This window comes from Chelonoidis abingdonii, chromosome 15, assembly GCF_003597395.2.
Source record: "Chelonoidis abingdonii isolate Lonesome George chromosome 15, CheloAbing_2.0, whole genome shotgun sequence".
Classification (NCBI taxonomy): domain Eukaryota; kingdom Metazoa; phylum Chordata; order Testudines; family Testudinidae; genus Chelonoidis; species Chelonoidis abingdonii.
In genome coordinates, this window is record NC_133783.1 from 30,256,963 (window position 1) to 30,274,740 (window position 17,778).

Genomic DNA, 17,778 nt, shown 5'->3' on the forward strand with positions numbered 1-17,778 from the left:
GAATGAATAACTCAAGAGGGTGTCCAACAGCAACTGGTCCAAAAATAAGTTAACTAGAGCTGTAGCTGTCTAACTTTTCTGCAATGTGGACCATATCTCAACAGAGAGAGTGTCCTCAGGGACCACCTCCACTTCTTTTTCCCAGTTGCAGAAACCATCTCCTTTCCCATTCCGGAGTACATAACATCTCTGTGGCAACTAAAGCTATTGATTACAGGCAATAATAATATTGGGAAATTATTGAATATATTTGTATGGAAATAAGGAGAAAAAAACGCAAATTTTCTGCAGACCTTCAGCAGTCCACCAACCCAGAACCTCTGAATTGCAGTTTCAAAATTAAATTAGGCTTTGAACATCAAATAGGGAGTAGAGAAAGATTATACAAAATGAAACAGGTTGCACAGCTCACTCACCTGGAAAAGCTCTTGTGAAGATATTCTATAAAGTTAGTAACAAAAAGGAATGACTAAACTTAAGGAACAGCAGTTGCCTAATCAAATTTTATAGTAGAAGCTTTTTGTTTCTCTCATCTTAACACCAACCCAGATGACCCTCTCCTTGGGGAAATGTATGTGCTTGAAAACATCTTTCCCAATTCTTCAGTTCTAGTTTGATCATTAGATATTCAGAATTCAAAGATATAATTTCCTTTATTTAAATTCACAATTCACGTATAATTGTTCATTAAAAGATATCTTCCACAATGAGTGATTTTCATAGTTCATACAATTAGTACATACAAAGTATTAATAGAAGTTACACAGATTTGGTAATATTTCATGTAACTGTGTGAAGTATCATTTTACTATGGTATGTATATATTGAAATCCAATAGTGCCACCACCCACAATGGTCATATATGGCAAATATCATTTCTTTCTAAATTAGATACACATACAAGTCCCTAATGTACAATTAGACTAGAATATCCGCTAACCTACAAATCACTGTCATTTTAGAGCAATTCTACTGCAAACACTCAAAATGGCAATTAAAAAGAAAACTGCTATAATCAAGTCTGCTGTTGTCATTAATTTACTGAATCTGTTCCTGCTCCTGCAAGCTGCTGACACTGAAATCTCCGAGCACAATGGTATTGCACTTCCTCCTCTGCTGCCCTTGACAAACATTAAAATAGATAGCATGGATAAAGGAAGATCCATTTCAGGTTAGCTCTTTGAGGAAAGAAAAATATTTTTAGGCATGTCTAGCTATGAAGCGGAGAAAGCTTATATTTATTGTGTTCTGACATATTAGAGTGCACAACATAGTTCTAGTCTACATATTCTATTGTATATTGGTTCTTATACCACTCCCACCATCTAGCATCATAGTGATGTCTCTATCTTAACTGGGCCATTGACCGGTGCGGTGCCAGGGTTTCTGGCGCCCTACACAGAATTTGTGGGGGGAGGGAGGAAGGCAGCATTTTGTGCGCTCCCCACGGGGCGCACGAGAGCTTCCGGTTCTGCTCCTGTTGCAGTGCCGAAAGACCCTCCGCCAAAATGCTGCAGGCAACAGTGGCAGCCATTGCCGAAATGTCGGCAGTAGCTTAATTGCCTGCCGCTGTTTTCTGTGGCACATCGGCAGAGGTTCTTCTTCAGCGGTGCAACGGGAGCAGAACCCGAAGCTCCCGCACGCCCTGTGGGGAGAGAGCAAAATGCCGCCCCTCAAATCCTGGTGCCCTAGGCAATCGCCTAGGGTCGCCTAATGGAAGCACTGGCTCTGGCCGTTGAACATTACTGTGATGCTTCCCAGGGGCACTCAGGACCGTGAGACACCTTGGCACCACCTGTCCTTAGCATGAGGAAGCTTTGTTTGTGCCAGCTAGGATTCAGCACCCAGATTCCCTGGCTAGAGGCAACCCAAGCACTCCCCTCTAGGCCTACACAGCCCTCGCTCACTTATTACACGTTATGAATAGGCATTCTCCAACCTCTGAGCCCTCGGAGCATCTCCCTGGAACTTCTAGCCCCTGTTCCACTGGGCACTCACAGTATTCACAGATCAGCTCCTCCCAGAGGAACAGTATGCCCCATCTTACCAGTTACACCTCAGATCTCTGTTCCACGTAATAGACAGCACTTAGATAAGTTTATAGTGAAAACAAGTACAAGTTTATTTCACAAAGTATAGAGATTGAAGTGATAACAAGTGTTGGAAACAAATGGTTACATACAAAATAATACCATAACATGCATTCTAGATCCTAGGCTTAATTAACAAGTTACTCTCATGTCTAATAAAGTATCGCTCACCAGCGCTTTCCAGCCAAGCAGGCTGTGATTCCTTTTTCATGAGACAAGAAACACTGTCAACTTGTCTCCTAGGTTAAGGATTCTGGGTGTCTCTTGGTACCCTTAGATATAGCAGATCAATCCACTGTCTTTATTCATAAATAAAATGTCCCCTGCTGGTTGTTTTTTCCTGTGGCTTTCCTCTCCTGTCACTATCGTAATCTCCTGATTAGCCTCAGGTTCAGTATGCAAATTGGCATGCCTTGTGAGGCGAACAATCCCCACTGCACAATTATCAGACAGGGAGATAAGCATCTGTTACCATCTGCCTGAAAAGAACATCTCTGAGGTCTGGTACTCTTGGTTACCAGCCTCAAGAACATAATTTTCAGCATGGACACATACCTCCTTACATATTATGCATTCATACCTTTTGCAGTGATTGTGATGACTAGTGGGCTACTACCTCTTGCTACTCTTTAGTGAATTATTATGCAGATTTCTGACTCAGGGGATACTTGCAAAACCCTGTGTAACCCTATGTCCTCTGCATGTTGGCATCAAGAGGTTCCTAGGTCACAGTTACCACAATGCAATCAACAAACAAACAAACAAATAAATAAATAATGCCATTCCTGTAGAAAAAGGTTTGCCTCTACTAGCTGGTGTTACAATAATAAGAATGATAATTTATGTAAAGTGTGGGGGAAGGTGAATCATTTGGTTCTATTCCCTAGCCTGCTGTGGCAGAAGTAAATCCCAGATACTTATGATGACATATGTGCCCAGTTATTAGATTTTGGAAGAGTTTTGCCAGGACTGATATTCCAGATAAGCTGGGGTTCTGGGGAACCCAAGACACTGAAGGGCTACGTGAAAGGGTCATGTGTACTTGTGAGTTTTGGGACCTAGATAGCTCTTTACAAACATTAGCTACTTAACTATCACACCTTCTCTGTGGGGTAGGTAGGTATCATCCACATTTTACAGAAATGTACAGTGAGGAACACAGAGGCACTTTCAAATGTTGGTGCCTAAAATTAGGCACCTAAATAGAAGTGTAACTGCTCTGAAATTCAGACAACTTTTACTTAGGTACATAAATTTGGATCTAAGTGCACAGCTTTAGGCCTACAGTCTTGACCCATGTTTTGAGAATATCTCTAGCAAAAATAAATTTCAGAAACTCGCTTGTCAAAAAGAAAATGTTTACTAGCATTTCCAATCATTGCATTTGAATACACAAGTAAAAAGAGTCCAGTTTAACTTACCTTTGCCTTCAAATAGAGATTTTGTCCTATAATTTTTGAACTGTTAATCATATCACTGCCAGGACCTGCAGCCATGCACATTTTAGCCTGTTCAGGATTTTTTAAAGCAAATAATTAAACAAATGTAAATGGATAAGACATCCTTCTAGCAATATAAAGCTTTTATTGTACTGTGAATGAAGGCACAAACCATTGTCATCACTTTCATGAAAAAATCTTTTCTTTTAATACACAAATTAAACCATGCACCAGGCACTATTTTATAAACTAGGACTAAATTCTGTGTCAAGATCTGTGGTTTCTGAGCACACCAGTGCTGAATTTCATGGAAGATTGGAATTTCTGTGGCAACTTGAAGTAAGTTCAAAAATGGAGGATTTTGCCCTCTGTACAGTATCCTTTGCTATTTACTGTATTATATTGTTTTATGCTATACCCAAACTTTCCAGAGATTTTGTATTATAGTCCAGGTGCATATTGAAAGTCATAACCTGCCTCCCAGTTTCTCTGAAATCAGCACTTTACCCATAGCACTGTCTACATCTCCCCACATACTAGTAACACTGTACAGGAAGAGTAAGTGGCAGCCCTCAGGAGGCTGCCTATATGGGTAACCAGTACAGGAGAATATAGGGGTACCTTATATACTTTTACAGCTGGATGGACCACAATCTAGTCCTATATTTGCAATCCAATACTTAAAATCTACCTTAAAATTTGAAATGTAGATAAAATGATATATACCTACCCCACCTACTGGACAGGAACTGTGGGGGTTATCACATGATTCTCCTGTGTTTATGCAGTGTGGGCCTTTGATATTGGGTGATACATCTCCCAGATTGGATGATGCAAAGGCTGCTACAAAGGATCCCTGCCAAAAGAAAATAAAGTGTTATAGCTTTTTCTGTCTCTTGCACTGATTGCCATCAACCTGTGGACATCAGATATATACTGGTGTTTCAATAAAAAAAAATCCCATCATGCAATACAAAGATGTGAAATAAACATGAACTGCCTATATAACAAACTGCTTATGTAAATTCCCCCTTAGGACAGCAGACAACATGTGCAAAATCATATCATCACTGATATCATATATAGTTGGTAGTGATGGGACATTGGTCACTTTTGAAAACTTCACTAGTAGCTCTGGATGACTGAATTTTTGGGTGCCCAACTTGACTTAAGTTAAAGGGACCTGATTCTCAGGACATGCTGAGCACCTAGCCCCCTAACTCAGTACCTCAAGTTGAGCATTCGAAATCTTCAGCACCTAAAAACCATTACTTTTGAAAATGTAGGCCTTATGTTTTTTGCAGTAAGGATTTTTTAAATATTTCAAATTACCTTGAATTTATCTCTCTCTTTTGCCCGAGCATCTCAAAGCATGTTACATTAATCTTTCACACCTCTCATCAATTTAGAGGTAATTAAGTATTGATATTCCCATTTTACAGATGGGGAAACTGAGGCATAAGTGATTAAGTGACTTAGCCCAGTGTCATGTAGTGAATCTGTGGCTGGGCAAGGAATAAAGACACTCTGCCCATTGCTCTTGTTTTATCTCTTTTCATTACATAAAATAAATTACATCCCTTCCATCCTCTCTCAATTCAGTAACCCTCCTTTCCCCCAGTTTCAAATTCTTATTTATAGATATTAAATTCTAGCAATCCTTGCTGTTATTTTTGCTTGACTTTCCAATTCTACCTCTTGTTTTTCACTATGATTTCTACTGACAGATTTAACCGATGATTAGCTTAGAACATTCTCTGTTCTGATGATTTGTGTGAGCCACTGAGCACAGAAACTGACAGCAGAAGTTAGCATTAAAGGTAGCAAATTCAATGGGTGATCAAGGATAGATTACACACTTATCCAATGTAACACTAAATCACCACATACAGTATTCATCTCTTAGTTAGGATGAATTAACTAAAATTGTGATGTCAATGTCCATAAGTTAAAGTGCATTAAAACTTTATGTGGACGCTTTCATTCAAGGTCACTTTACTTTTGAATGAGAGCATCCACACAGTTTTTAATGTGCTTTAACTTCACAGCTTGAGTTGATTCATCTTAACTTTTCTGATAAGCCCTTACGGATGGCATATCTCACCATCCATAACGTCAATTTAGTATGTCTACACTGCAATCAGAAGTATGGCTGCAGCACATGTAGACATATCCAAGGTTGCTTTGGTCTAGCTAGTTTGAGTAAGAATAGCATTGAAACCTTGGCAGCAAGACTGGGGTCTTGGGTTTAATAAACATTTTTATAAAATCTAACATCAAAAGAAATGCTTTCATGTAAGTATGAGCAAACTTTTTTTGTCCAATTTCCAACTAATTCAAACATCTTTAGTTTGAAAGTTGGGCTCTATCTAATGGGTATTAGGTTTGCTTTCTAATTGTGAGAGGGGAAAATGTAATCAAATGGAAAAATTCTAAAGGAAAAGAAGTGAACTCATATTCTCTGATGGATAGAAATAGGGCACCACTTCTGACAGGTTTGCTTTTTAAGATTGTTCACCTACTAAAAAAAAAAACTTTAAAAATAGTTCCAAAGTTGTACTTCATGAGGTTCACCCACTTCTATTTTAAACAAGCATTTACATTTCAATTAAAACCTTGTCTTTTCAAAGAAATAATATGGTCCTACATTGTTTGAATTCCAAATACTACAGAATTCCAAGAATCTACAAAAAACAGAAAGTGGAATTGCATAGGAACTGATGATTAAGTGAAATTGACCAAAGCCCCAATCCTACAAACACTTACCTGTGTGCTCAATTTTATGCATGTGAGTAGTTCCTATAGAACCAAATGTCATTAGAAAATTGGTTATTTTTTAATCTAGATCAAATTTTGGATCTTAACAGATCAACAATGTCCCTTGAAATCTAAATAAATGTCAATTGCTATTTTGGGAAGAAATAGTCAGCAGCTGCATTGTAATTTCTCTTTTCTATAATTGGAAAAAGTAGATGGTAAAATGTATGATACGTCTTTTCTGTGCATCTGCAGTATTTGTCCTGCAGTCTATGCTCACTGTTTAAATGAGATTGTGTCTATCCATAAAAGACATTTCATTAGCCCTTTTTTATTTTTGTTTTATCCCCCACTCCTCAGGATAGCCATAACATAGTCGAACCTCTCCAGGAAGCAGTCCTTTGTTCTTCTCTTGTTCAAATAGGTAAGATGCATAGCCCACGTTGTCACTACTTATGAGAAGGTTTGTGTTGTTCAAACTGACCGGATGAATTGCAAACCAGCTAATAAACAATCAGAAAACAAATATTACAGGAAATGCATTCACTAATATTAGTTATAGCTGACCTACTTGTATCTTTCCTCTGGGGGAAAAGAGCCAATGTTAGCCATTTGGAGCTAGATCAGCAAATGTGGAGTTGCTACCCCATCTTCCATCTCTCAGCTTCCACTTGAATTCAGACAGCTGATCAAAATCTACCTTTAGCTTCAGCCAGCTGACATGCTCAAAAGCTTGGAAAAGTCCATTCTTTCCCTACTGCCAAAGACTACTCCAAATTCATGAGACCTTAGGGACCACTGCAGCTGGCCCAGCTTGAGGCTACTGTGAGTTGCTTCTCAGGAACAGATCAGTGCCTGATGGCTTGAGGATCAGGGTGTTGTGTGGCCCCAGTCCCCAAGCTGCAGGCTACTGAGAACATAACCCAATATCATTTCTTACTAGGTTTGATAAACTAGTAACTAAATTAACCTGTGCTCATGTAACCCACATTCCTTCTGGCTGTGGTGCTCTGTCCCCTCTAGTGGCAGCAAGACCACCTGGAAATTAATGAGTCTGTAACAGCCTTAGCTCAGAGCTATGTGACTTTTAGTTCATGCAGTATAGGCTCATGTACGAAGCTTCCAAGGTCCCAGGTTTGTGGGCTACACTCACACACAGTAATACGACTGTCCTAAAACATACCAACAAGGAGGCAAAATTAACTGTGTTGCTTCATCCTGAACTTTTGTCTTTCCTGACTTTTGTGAAATTAGAAGGGCATCATTAATTTAGTAGGTTTTTTTGCATTTTATTTCTCTCTCTTTTTTTATGGGAAAAAATAGAGGTGTAAAAAATTAAGCTCCCTGTTCTATAACAGATGTCAGCACACCAAAGAATAGAATGGCAGGCTAAAGGTCTCATTCAAATTCCATTGCAGTCCATGGTATTCTTTCTGTTGACCTCAACGGACTTTGGATAAGACCTTAAGTGCACAGCTGACGTGTATATTGCACTATTTTGATTGTACATGAAACAACTTCCAATATTTTCCCATGGAAGCTTAAAGCTCCATGTGCCATTCATTGACACAGCTTGCCATCCTCTTTCCCCAGAGCAAATCAGCTTCCCCTTGCTTAAAAGCTAATGCCTCCTTGTGTATTTCACTACCTGTTGTCATATGCTCACTGCATCTTTGAACGTCTGACTGCACATACATCTGTATGTTCATATTTTCATAATTTTGTTAGCTTCAGTTTCCCTCAACAAAGTTAAAAGCACATACTGGTCATCAGTAAGCTCTGTATACACACCAACTCTTGGTCACAGTGGGAAAGTGCACGTTGTCCCCATTTGTCACTTAAAAGTGGCTGAGCAATTTTGCTCACACAAAGAAAGAAAAAGCAGGGACCAAGCATGGAAATGTTCAACTCAAAAGGTGAAAGGTTTGAAAAGTTACGAGAATTATAAAAGAGGAGTTTGTGAAGCAAATCGTTTTTCAGCTTTAGGCTCAGCAATTGCCACTAGTCTCACATAGTAAAGAGTATACTTTACAAATTAGCAACGTTTATTAATACATCTGCGGCGTGATGGTTAATGCAAGGAGGTGTTTCATGTCACTTTGTGCTATGTGATATGAATGCATACAAAGACTTGGAAAATAACAAGGCTTCTTCCATGTTACAAGCTGCTTAAGTAACACACCTTTCCCCTCACCTATACAGTGTACAACCGTGTGCAGCAGGGTGAAAAAAGATGTACAAAAATCTCCTTGCACAATAAAGCTTCAGGTCCCTTGTGACAGAGCTGGACCCCACTCAGCTGTTCATGCCCTGAGCTAAATGGGCAAGTTCAAAAGTTGGGTAAGTATTGCAAGTTTTGTTATTTGTTTGCCTGGCCTTGACTTCTGAACGTTGTACAGCCAAACACTCAGCTTCAAATCTCTTAATAGGAAGTGAGTTACCCAACATGTACCACCTTACATGATATTTCAGCGTATGAAGTCAGGGCCCTAGTGAGACAATGGCTATTTTACATGATATATGAGGCATTTTATAGAGCTAGACACTAGAAGAAAGATCCTCACCCTCTGCTCTGTCCCTTTTGCATTGGGTAAAAGGGTCAGAGTAGCATAAAGTGACCCTAAAAGCCCTGTATCCAGCTAGGGGAGGAGTCCCTTGGTGCAGATGCTGTGAGGGAAGATAGTTGTAGAGCTGCTTTCCAAGAACTCCCTCGCAAGCCCTGGTGTAGGGGGTGCGCCAGAGGCAGGGCTACAGTACACTGACCTGTGGAGATCCTGGGCAGTGCTGCAGCCCATAAGGCAGCCTGGGTAACTTAAACAGGCCGCAGGTAGGGTGCAAAGGTGGCTTAAAGCTACCTTAGCCCCCACTGCCCTGGGCCTATAAGAGGGATTTGAATGAATGCCCTCAAGGAGAAAGGTTAACATGGACATTTTTGATGACTACCAAGAAAGCAATCAATAGACAGGACATGTTTGGGGGCATAGCCTATATTTTAGTGTTTGAGAGTGGATTTTACTTTCAGATTCAGTACCTGAGAAGGCCTAGCTCCTGTCCATTTACATCTACCATCTTCAGTACCACCATTTCTTTGTCTGTGTTTGATGAATACCTGGACAACAAAAGAGATAAATCACTTAGTGCCACAGCCAACATCTCAATCTGTAAATGCCTCTGTTATGTGCCAAACAGGAAAACGAATTGAGGTCATCAGTTTCCAACTGCTATATTTACAAGGAGTTATTGTAAAAAGCTGCTGAATTCAGTGACAAAAGTCACCTTCTGTATTATATGCTGCTTCCTTGAAGAAAGCTGAATTCTCATTTTGCTGTGATATTAAACTATTTACTTTCTACAAAGACTGTAGATACTGCTTTCCATTTTTGTCACCGTCTAACCAAAATTAGAATTTATAGCAGTGACATGTTTTCTAAATGAAACACTTAGGCCAGATTCTCAGTTACTGCTTTTCTGTGCTCATATTCAGTGGCAATTGTGTGTGTGTGGGGGGGGGCAGCCCCCAGTGCAACCTTAGAATAGCCCTGAGCCTCTGTAACTTATGCTCTGCATTCTGAGGCTTCCTATGGACCATGGGTAGCAGAGAAAAAGTGTAGTGTTGTGTGACCCCATGTCCTAGAAACACCATGGGCTATGAGTGGTGCTGGTTTAGAATCCCTTCCGCAGTCAGGAAGGCCCTCCCCTGGGGGTATTCTCAGGGGCTATTTTACCCCATTTAAGGCCTTTTTACACTGACAGGGGGCATAAAGAAGGCTTGTGTGACTGAAAATGGGGCCCAGTAAGTCTATTTAGTTTCTAAGCTGCCAGTAATTATGCCCAAATGTTTCTTTTAAACATAGTAGTGTTGCCAGTCGGAAGAGGTTGTATCTGACCACAATGCTAACCTTGGAATTCTTTATTTAATTTCAAAAATCCAGCATGAGGCTAGCTAGAGTAGAAGATCCCCTGCACAGAAAGATACCAGAGATACCAGCACATGTACTCAGGAGCATGGTAAGAAAGTGAAGCATGAGCCACCTGGGTGGGTTGTCTACCATCAGCATAAAATTGCAGTTTTCTGCACTTTATTGTTGCTAAAAACTCACCGACCCCATCATCCCCTGGGTGGGGGAAGTTTGGATCTAGATTTCCCAGGTCAGGGCAATTTCCACATTTGATTTGCCTTTGATAACATACAGAAATGTAGTTCTTCAACACTGTGTCCCCAGAATATTTTTTGCCAACAATTCATGCTTGTTTTTAAGAGCTATAGCTTCCCCATTCTTCCTCACCTGTTTCTTTCAGACTCTGGATTCTGAAGATAAGAGTAAGGACTTCTGTTGATTTGGCTATTTTCTACCAAACCTTTATTGATAAAAAGTCTTCCTTCTTTCATATTCTCGTGTGCTATATCAATGCTCTGAAAAGCAGAAAGGCAAGGAAAATCAGTGCAGTAACAGTGAAGAGGTGCCACATGGAAAGCAAGTTTGAGTCTTCTGTGTCTAAGAACTTTACTAGAAGTCCAGACATGGAAAGATGAATCATTACACCTACAATAGATGATCTGCGGCTATTGCTTGTTGCACTTTTCTTTTTTTTTTCTTTTTTTACATTTGATGTAGTGTTATCCTTTAGAAATTAAAACAGCTAATATCAGTCAAATTTAATTAACATTTTAAGTAATATTAAATCATCTCTGCGTGAAGAAATAGTGCAGCATTTTGTTTGCTAATCTGACCAAGTTGGTCATGATAAATCTAAAATATTTCAACACATAAGATGATTATGTCATGAAACACTAAAACTAATCTCCCCAGGACAGTTCTCGGCTACTCCTCTATACCTCTACCCTGATATAATGCAGTTGTGGGGAGCCAAAAATCCCCACCATGTTATAGGTGAAACTGTTATATCAAGGTAGTGGTGGCAGGGCTGCAGCTGTGATTTAAAGAGCCCAGGGCTCTGGCCACAGGGAGCCCCAAGCCCTTTAAATCACTGGCAGAGCCCCACTGCCACAGCCAAGGAATAGTGGCGACAGTAATCCAGCAGTGATTTAAAGGGCCCGGGGCCTCCACACTAGCCGGAGCCCCGCACTCTTTAAATCGCCGGTGGAGCCCCACTGCTGCAGCCCTGGGGGTAGCAGCGGCAAGGCTCCAGCGGTGATTTAAAGTGCCTGGGACTCCCCACAGCAGTCAGAGCCTGGGCCCTTTAAATCGCCAGTGAGCCCCACTGCCACAGCCCCAGGGTAGAGGTGGCAGGGCTCCAGTGGTGATTTAAAGGCCCCGAGGCTCCCCGCAGCAGCTAGAGCCCCGGACCCTTTAAAGCGCCGCCGGAGCCCCGCTGCTACCGTGCTATATGCAAACCCATGTTATATGGGGTTGCGTTATAGCGGGGTAGAGGTGTACTACTAAATAAAAATATAACACAAAGGTTATCCCTGCTATACATACATTTTAGGGAGAAAATTTAACTGAAAATACCTACCTTTACAATCCCATTTACAAGAGCGTTAAGGGATGGTTTGATAAGCCCCTTGCCAATTAGCAAAAAGAGAGTATATTGGAAATAGCCTGCAGGTCCTGAATGGGTGTGAGTGCCACTCAGTATAACATTGTCTTGTCTGTATAGCTCCCCATATTTACTCTTCAATTGCTTGATTACCTAAAAGGAAGGAGATAGTAATTACAGAGTGTTTTTCTATCATGCCAGAAAGGTCAGTCCTTGCATCAAGGCAGTAACAGATATGTAGAATCCTGGCTTTCTTTCTCTTTGTATTTTTGTGGTAATAGCACAGTCCTCCTTTCCCACATCCATCCTCCTAACCCCTACCCCACTGAGTAATTGGAAGTGTAGCTGACCACTTGGTAAAGAATCCTTGAAGCTGTTAAATCCGATAAAAGGCTGCTATGGTTTATTTATAGCCAGTCTTATGTATTATTACAAGACATATGAAAATAACCTAGAGGATTCCCATTTCTTCCCACCATTTACCCTTTCTTGACACTCTCACTAGTTTGATCTTCTAAGAGTGTAAATCAGAAACATTTAATTGACGATATTCACCCCACACTATCTCACCAGCTACTAAGAAGGCACTACAGGCAAGAAAACGATATGTGCCACTGCACTTTGGCCACTACAGACAAGAATGACCATCATACATTATCCCTAGGACCAGTTCTGGGTGCCTGGGACATAAGTGAGATTAAAATACTTGATTTTAACTTCTGGCTGAAACTAAACTCATCATAAATAAATTACCTGAGGTGGCATAATGTGCACTGAAACATTGTCTAAACGCCACCTATTCTGTTCTCTGAACAAAAAACAATTCGATACATTTTTGATTTACAAATTTTTATTCTAAATAAATTTTCAGAATTTCAGTACACCTGTTAGCACCACTAAATAGAACCGGAAAGCAAATATTACAGGGGACTGTCAGGCATGAGCCGTTGCTAAGTTTTCTACTAATCCAAACATAATAAAAGCCCTCTTTTGCCCATCAAAGGATTGTCAGCTCTTTGGAACAAGGAATGCCTCTTCCTACATGTTTATACATCATATAAAACAACGAGGCTACAAGCCTGATTGGGGTAAGTGTGACAATACTTATTTTTATTATTGTTAATAATAATAATTTTAAAAAGCTAACACAAAAAAGACCATTGATTTTATTCACATACCTCCAGCCTAAGTCTTTGAGACACCATGCCTATGTCAGCACTAACAAATACCACTCTTTTGGAATCATCAGGCTCTGCCACAATGAAAGCTCGACTATATAGACGAGAGAGAATTCCACCTGCCAGCTGGTCTGGATTGGCATAGCCCATCTGCGGCAGAACACAGCATTAGGCCAACCCCACACTGACCAATTTATTGATACATATTTCTACTTGCACATATTTCTCCAAGCAAAATCATCACAGGACCCAAATTACAGCTAACCATTAAAAACAGAATGATATAGGTTATATATTAGGTAGGGCTGTCAAGTGATTAAAAAAATTAATTGCAATTAATCGCGCTGATAAACACTAATAGAATCCCATTTATTTAAATATTTTTACATTTTTACATATATAAATACATTTTCAAATACAATGATTTCAATTACAACAGAATACAAAGTGTACAGTGCTCACTTTATATTTATTTTTATTACAAATATTTGCTCTGTAAGAAACAAAAGAAATAATATTTTTCAATTCACCTAATACAAGTACTGTAGTGCAATCTGTTTATCATGAAAGTTGAACTTACAAACATAGAATTATGTACCAAAAAAACCTGCACTCAAAAATGAAACAATGTAAAACCTTAGAGCCTACAAGTCCAATCAGTCCTACTTCTTGTCCTGCAAACATTGATTAATATTAATACTTGGTGATTTAGTATTTAAATATCTGGGCAGCAAAAACAGAAATCAACTAAAGCAAATTTTCTGAGAAAAGTTTGTTGAAACATTCATTCTATGCAGATTGACACACTGAAAACAAAAGGTGATCATGCCCCATGTAATGTAAAGTTCTATTTGTTCATTAAAGAAAAAAAACACCCTGTATAGCAGTGCTATACAAGCCATGGGATTTGGTGCATGAAAGAATACTAAGATAATATGTTTCTAAGATACTTTATTATAAAGTTCCTATACATACCAAAGGGACTTCTGCAACTGGTCCAGTGCAGTCAGCTCGACCAACACCGATGTGGTAGTTTTTAGAAACAGCAGCTGAAGGGATTTGAGTTAATATGAATGAAAACACTAACTCAGTGAACATATCGGAAATGAACAGACATTTTTTTCACAAAACTGAGGAAGGAGGAACTGGATTATCAGGTAATTTTTCTGTTATTTAGAACTGCTGTGTATGATGAGCAATTTACATTATGGTTGCCAAAGACTGTGGGATTTACCATCTCTGAACCTGATATCAAAACTAGCTACCTGTTGCATATTTCAGATCCCTGCATTCAGAGCAGGCAACCTATGTTCCTACTTATAGGCTAAAGAAATTTCACAATCATTGTATGCCAACCTTTGAAACAAGTCCTATATATCTATCAATATTCTGTTCATGTCAGCATAGTTCACTATTACATGCACATAGAGCTTCTGCCAGCTTTTGCTGAAAAATATGTTCCATGCCTATGTATATAGTCCAACTCACTAATCTTAACGGGACAGTTTCTTTTTCAGTGATGCTTCTTCAATATGCTAACCTTACAGCTTTCTCCTTGACAACTTCTATGATGCAATTCTGCATTGTCAGGGCAAATCTCTTTTGAATATCAAAACTGAAAATGTGGGGAAAGTGAAAACTAACTTGAATTTAACATCAAAATAAATAACTCAGAGGTTATTCTGCTGATTACATTATTCAGTTTTGTATTCATCCTCACTAGAAGGGGATGGGAACCCAGGTAGTTTTGTAAAGAACCACAGATAGGTAGTGGAACTCAGTGTTTCACCCTACTGACAGTTGTTTGAATCAGAAAAACAAATCACCAAACTTGTAATAAATAAAGATGAAAAAACAGACCATTAAACCCTGGGCCTATTCAAAACTTAACATTTAATACTTGGAGTCAGATCCTCACCCCACTCCTGCTCCTCTACACCAGGTAAGAGAGCTGGAGCAGCATAAAGGGGTCCTACACACGCCAGAACGGCGGAGGAAGAGTTCTTGATGCAGATATTGAGGGTAACAGCCATAAGGCTGCCCTCCAAGGTGCCCTTTGAAAGACCTGCAGTAAGGAGTGTGCTGGGGGTGTGAGGTAAGTTGTCCGGGTAGGGTACTGTTTACAGTACTGCAAAGATTTCAGGCACATGGTGCCCCCCAGGGCAGTTCAAGAAGGATGCTGTAACTTATGCCCCCAGTACTATTTAAATTATGCTGGAACCCTTTGTAGCCTTTGTAGCAATCAAGGACGAGGAGGCTGCAAAGGCTTCTTAAAACCACTGTAGCACATCTTCCCTTTAGACTCTGAGTGTGCTGCTTTGAGGTGCAGGACACAGTCTCACCCTCTGTTATTATCCTTTTACATACAAGGGAGCCTCATACAGAGGCTTAGAACAGGTTGGACACAACAGGGGTGGAAGGTTCTAAGACCTTGGACAGACAGGCAGTTACTTCTGTGGATTCCTGTTACCAGGTGGGTCCTAGTAGCCACAACCCAGGGTACAAAAGTGATTAGATTGGCTCTCAGAAGTGGAAGAAACTAGAGGCCCAGGGACAAACCTTCAGATCACCAAGGTCGGGAGAAAGTATACATGGAGGTTTATGTTGCATTGTTAAAGGAAAGGGTTTGACTTCCACACTTTTGAAATTTCAGCCAACATGGGCAATTGTGTGGATGGGGTGGAGAAAGGACTGTGAATTTGAGCATAATAAATGAAAATCCATGACAGCTGTATCATAATTCTCTTTGGTCCACTAATTGGAATAAGCATTCAGTGGAAGAGAATCAATGACATCATCATGTGTGCTGCTAAGGAAATGCAGAAAATTATGAACAGTCTGGAAGACAAGAGCTCCACTCATGTCCCATTTTCGGGAAAGGTGTCCCACTAGGGGAGGTCATCTTCATGTTACTTTTCTTCTAATATGTAATTTTACTTTCCTGAAAGAACAAATTGTCTAAGAAGAAAAAATATCTATGTCTATGTACTTAGACTGTACAAACAAATGTGTATGTACATAATTGGATGACATATTCAGTTAATGCAAAGATTGATCTTCTCATGAAAAAAATGCAGTTGTAGGAGCCTAAGATCCCAGTGACCTATGGGCAAGACCCTTTTCATTTAATGATTATTATGACTAGATTGTTAAGCAATATATGGCAGTCAGCATGGTCTAGGGCAGTGGTTTTCAAAGTTTTTTCCTTGCAACCCAGTTGAAGAAAATTGTTGATGCCCATGACCCAATGGAGCTGGGGATGGGAGTTTGGGGTGTGGGAGGGGGGCTCAGGGCTGGGGCAGATGGTTGGGGTGCAGGGGTGAGGGCTGCAGGTCTGGGCTGGGGTAGGGATGTGGAAGGAGGGCAGGGTTTTAGGCTGGGGCCAGGGATGAGATGTTTGTGGTGCCAGAAGGGGCGCTGGGTTTGGGAGGACTCAGGGCTGGGGTATGGGCTTACCTCGAGCAGTTCCCGGTCAACGGTGCAGCAGGAGGTTTAAGGCAGGCTTCCTACCAGTAGTGGCACCACAGACCACGTTGCACCTTTGAAGCAGCCAGCAGCAGGTCCAGATCCTAGGCAGAGGCATGCAAGCCGCTCCGCGCGGCTCTCACCCACAAGCACCAGCCCCCCCCGCCACAGCTTCCCAGACAATGGGAGTGTGGAGCCGGTGCTCAGGGTGGGGGGCAGCAGACAGGGTCCCTTGGCCCACCCCCGCCTAGGAGCTGAACCTGCTGCTGGCCACTTCTGGGGCACAACGCGGTGTCAGAACAGGTAGGGACTAGCCTGCGTTACCCAGGCAGCACCAACAACTGGACTGTTAATGGCCCAGTCGGCAGTGCTGACCAGAGCTGCCACGATCCAGTGCCTTATATTCTGCGACCCAGTACTGGGTCACAACCTGCAGTTTGAAAACGACTGGTCTAGTAGGGAGGGCACTGGACAGAAACTCTTGTCTCTGCTGTGTAACTCTGGGCAAGTCACTTCACTTCCCTGTTTCCTCTTCCTTGTTAGTCTATCATATCTGTTTACACTGTAAAATCCTGAGGGCAGGGAATCTCGCTCGCTATGTGTTTGTATAGCTGCACAATGGGATCCCACTGCACAATGGGATCACATCCTAGCTGGTGTCTCTAACTAAACAACAACATAATAGAAATAAGTATAATCAATTCACATACTTCCAGTTAGTTTGTAACAAACTCATTTTCAGCCTTTGTTCATGAAGCTTCACCAAGGCCCAGTAAATCCTCTAGATCAAAACAGTTGCACAGCATCTGATAATGGTATCAAAATACCTTAAAGGAACTTACCTTTTTTGTGTGTAGTCTTGTTTTTTTTAGGGGCAAAGAGAGGAACTAGAAGAATCAAAGCAATTATTGTCATTAGCGTGAAGAGGACAATGAGTACCACTTCCAGGGACAAGAAACGGGATTTGCACTTTTCACCCATTTCAGGAACAAAAACTACAAAGAAGAAGCAGCAGCAGCAGCAGCAGCTATAAGAAATTCAGATAGAAGTCAGCACATGGATTCCAGTTCAGTGTGTCCAAAGCAAGTTTAGGGCATGTCACAGCTAACTTCAGATCATACCAAACTCCTTCCCTTTAGGGACCTCCTCGTATCCTATCTAGGGCATATTTGGATAGAGAGAGCAGCAGATGCAGGAGGATCTCTTTTACCACATCCTGGGTTTCCCACAATATGGGCTTGACTTTTAAATAAGCCCTAACTGATTGGAAGCCCTTCAGTGGATGAAACATCCTCCATTCACAGAGTATCTGAGGTTAATATAGCAGTTTATATCCTGACAGCATTT

At 40.8% G+C, this 17,778-nt stretch overlaps 1 protein-coding gene across 1 annotated transcript in view; it reads right to left on the reverse strand.

Annotated features, from left to right (window-relative positions):
* LOC116817807 (putative neutral ceramidase C) overlaps nt 1–17,447 on the reverse strand; it is a 33,063-nt gene extending 15,616 nt beyond the window's left edge. Inside the window, exons 1-9 of the mRNA XM_032768219.2 lie at nt 17,274–17,447; nt 13,942–14,015; nt 12,967–13,116; nt 11,765–11,941; nt 10,573–10,700; nt 9,318–9,395; nt 6,669–6,789; nt 4,260–4,385; nt 3,512–3,598 (exon numbers count right to left, since the gene is read on the reverse strand). Coding sequence (XP_032624110.2) covers nt 3,512–3,598; nt 4,260–4,385; nt 6,669–6,789; nt 9,318–9,395; nt 10,573–10,700; nt 11,765–11,941; nt 12,967–13,116; nt 13,942–14,015; nt 17,274–17,412 — 1,080 coding nt within the window. The 5' untranslated portion in view covers nt 17,413–17,447. The remainder of the gene's footprint in view (nt 1–3,511; nt 3,599–4,259; nt 4,386–6,668; nt 6,790–9,317; nt 9,396–10,572; nt 10,701–11,764; nt 11,942–12,966; nt 13,117–13,941; nt 14,016–17,273) is intronic.
* Between the last annotated feature and the right edge of the window lie 331 nt (nt 17,448–17,778).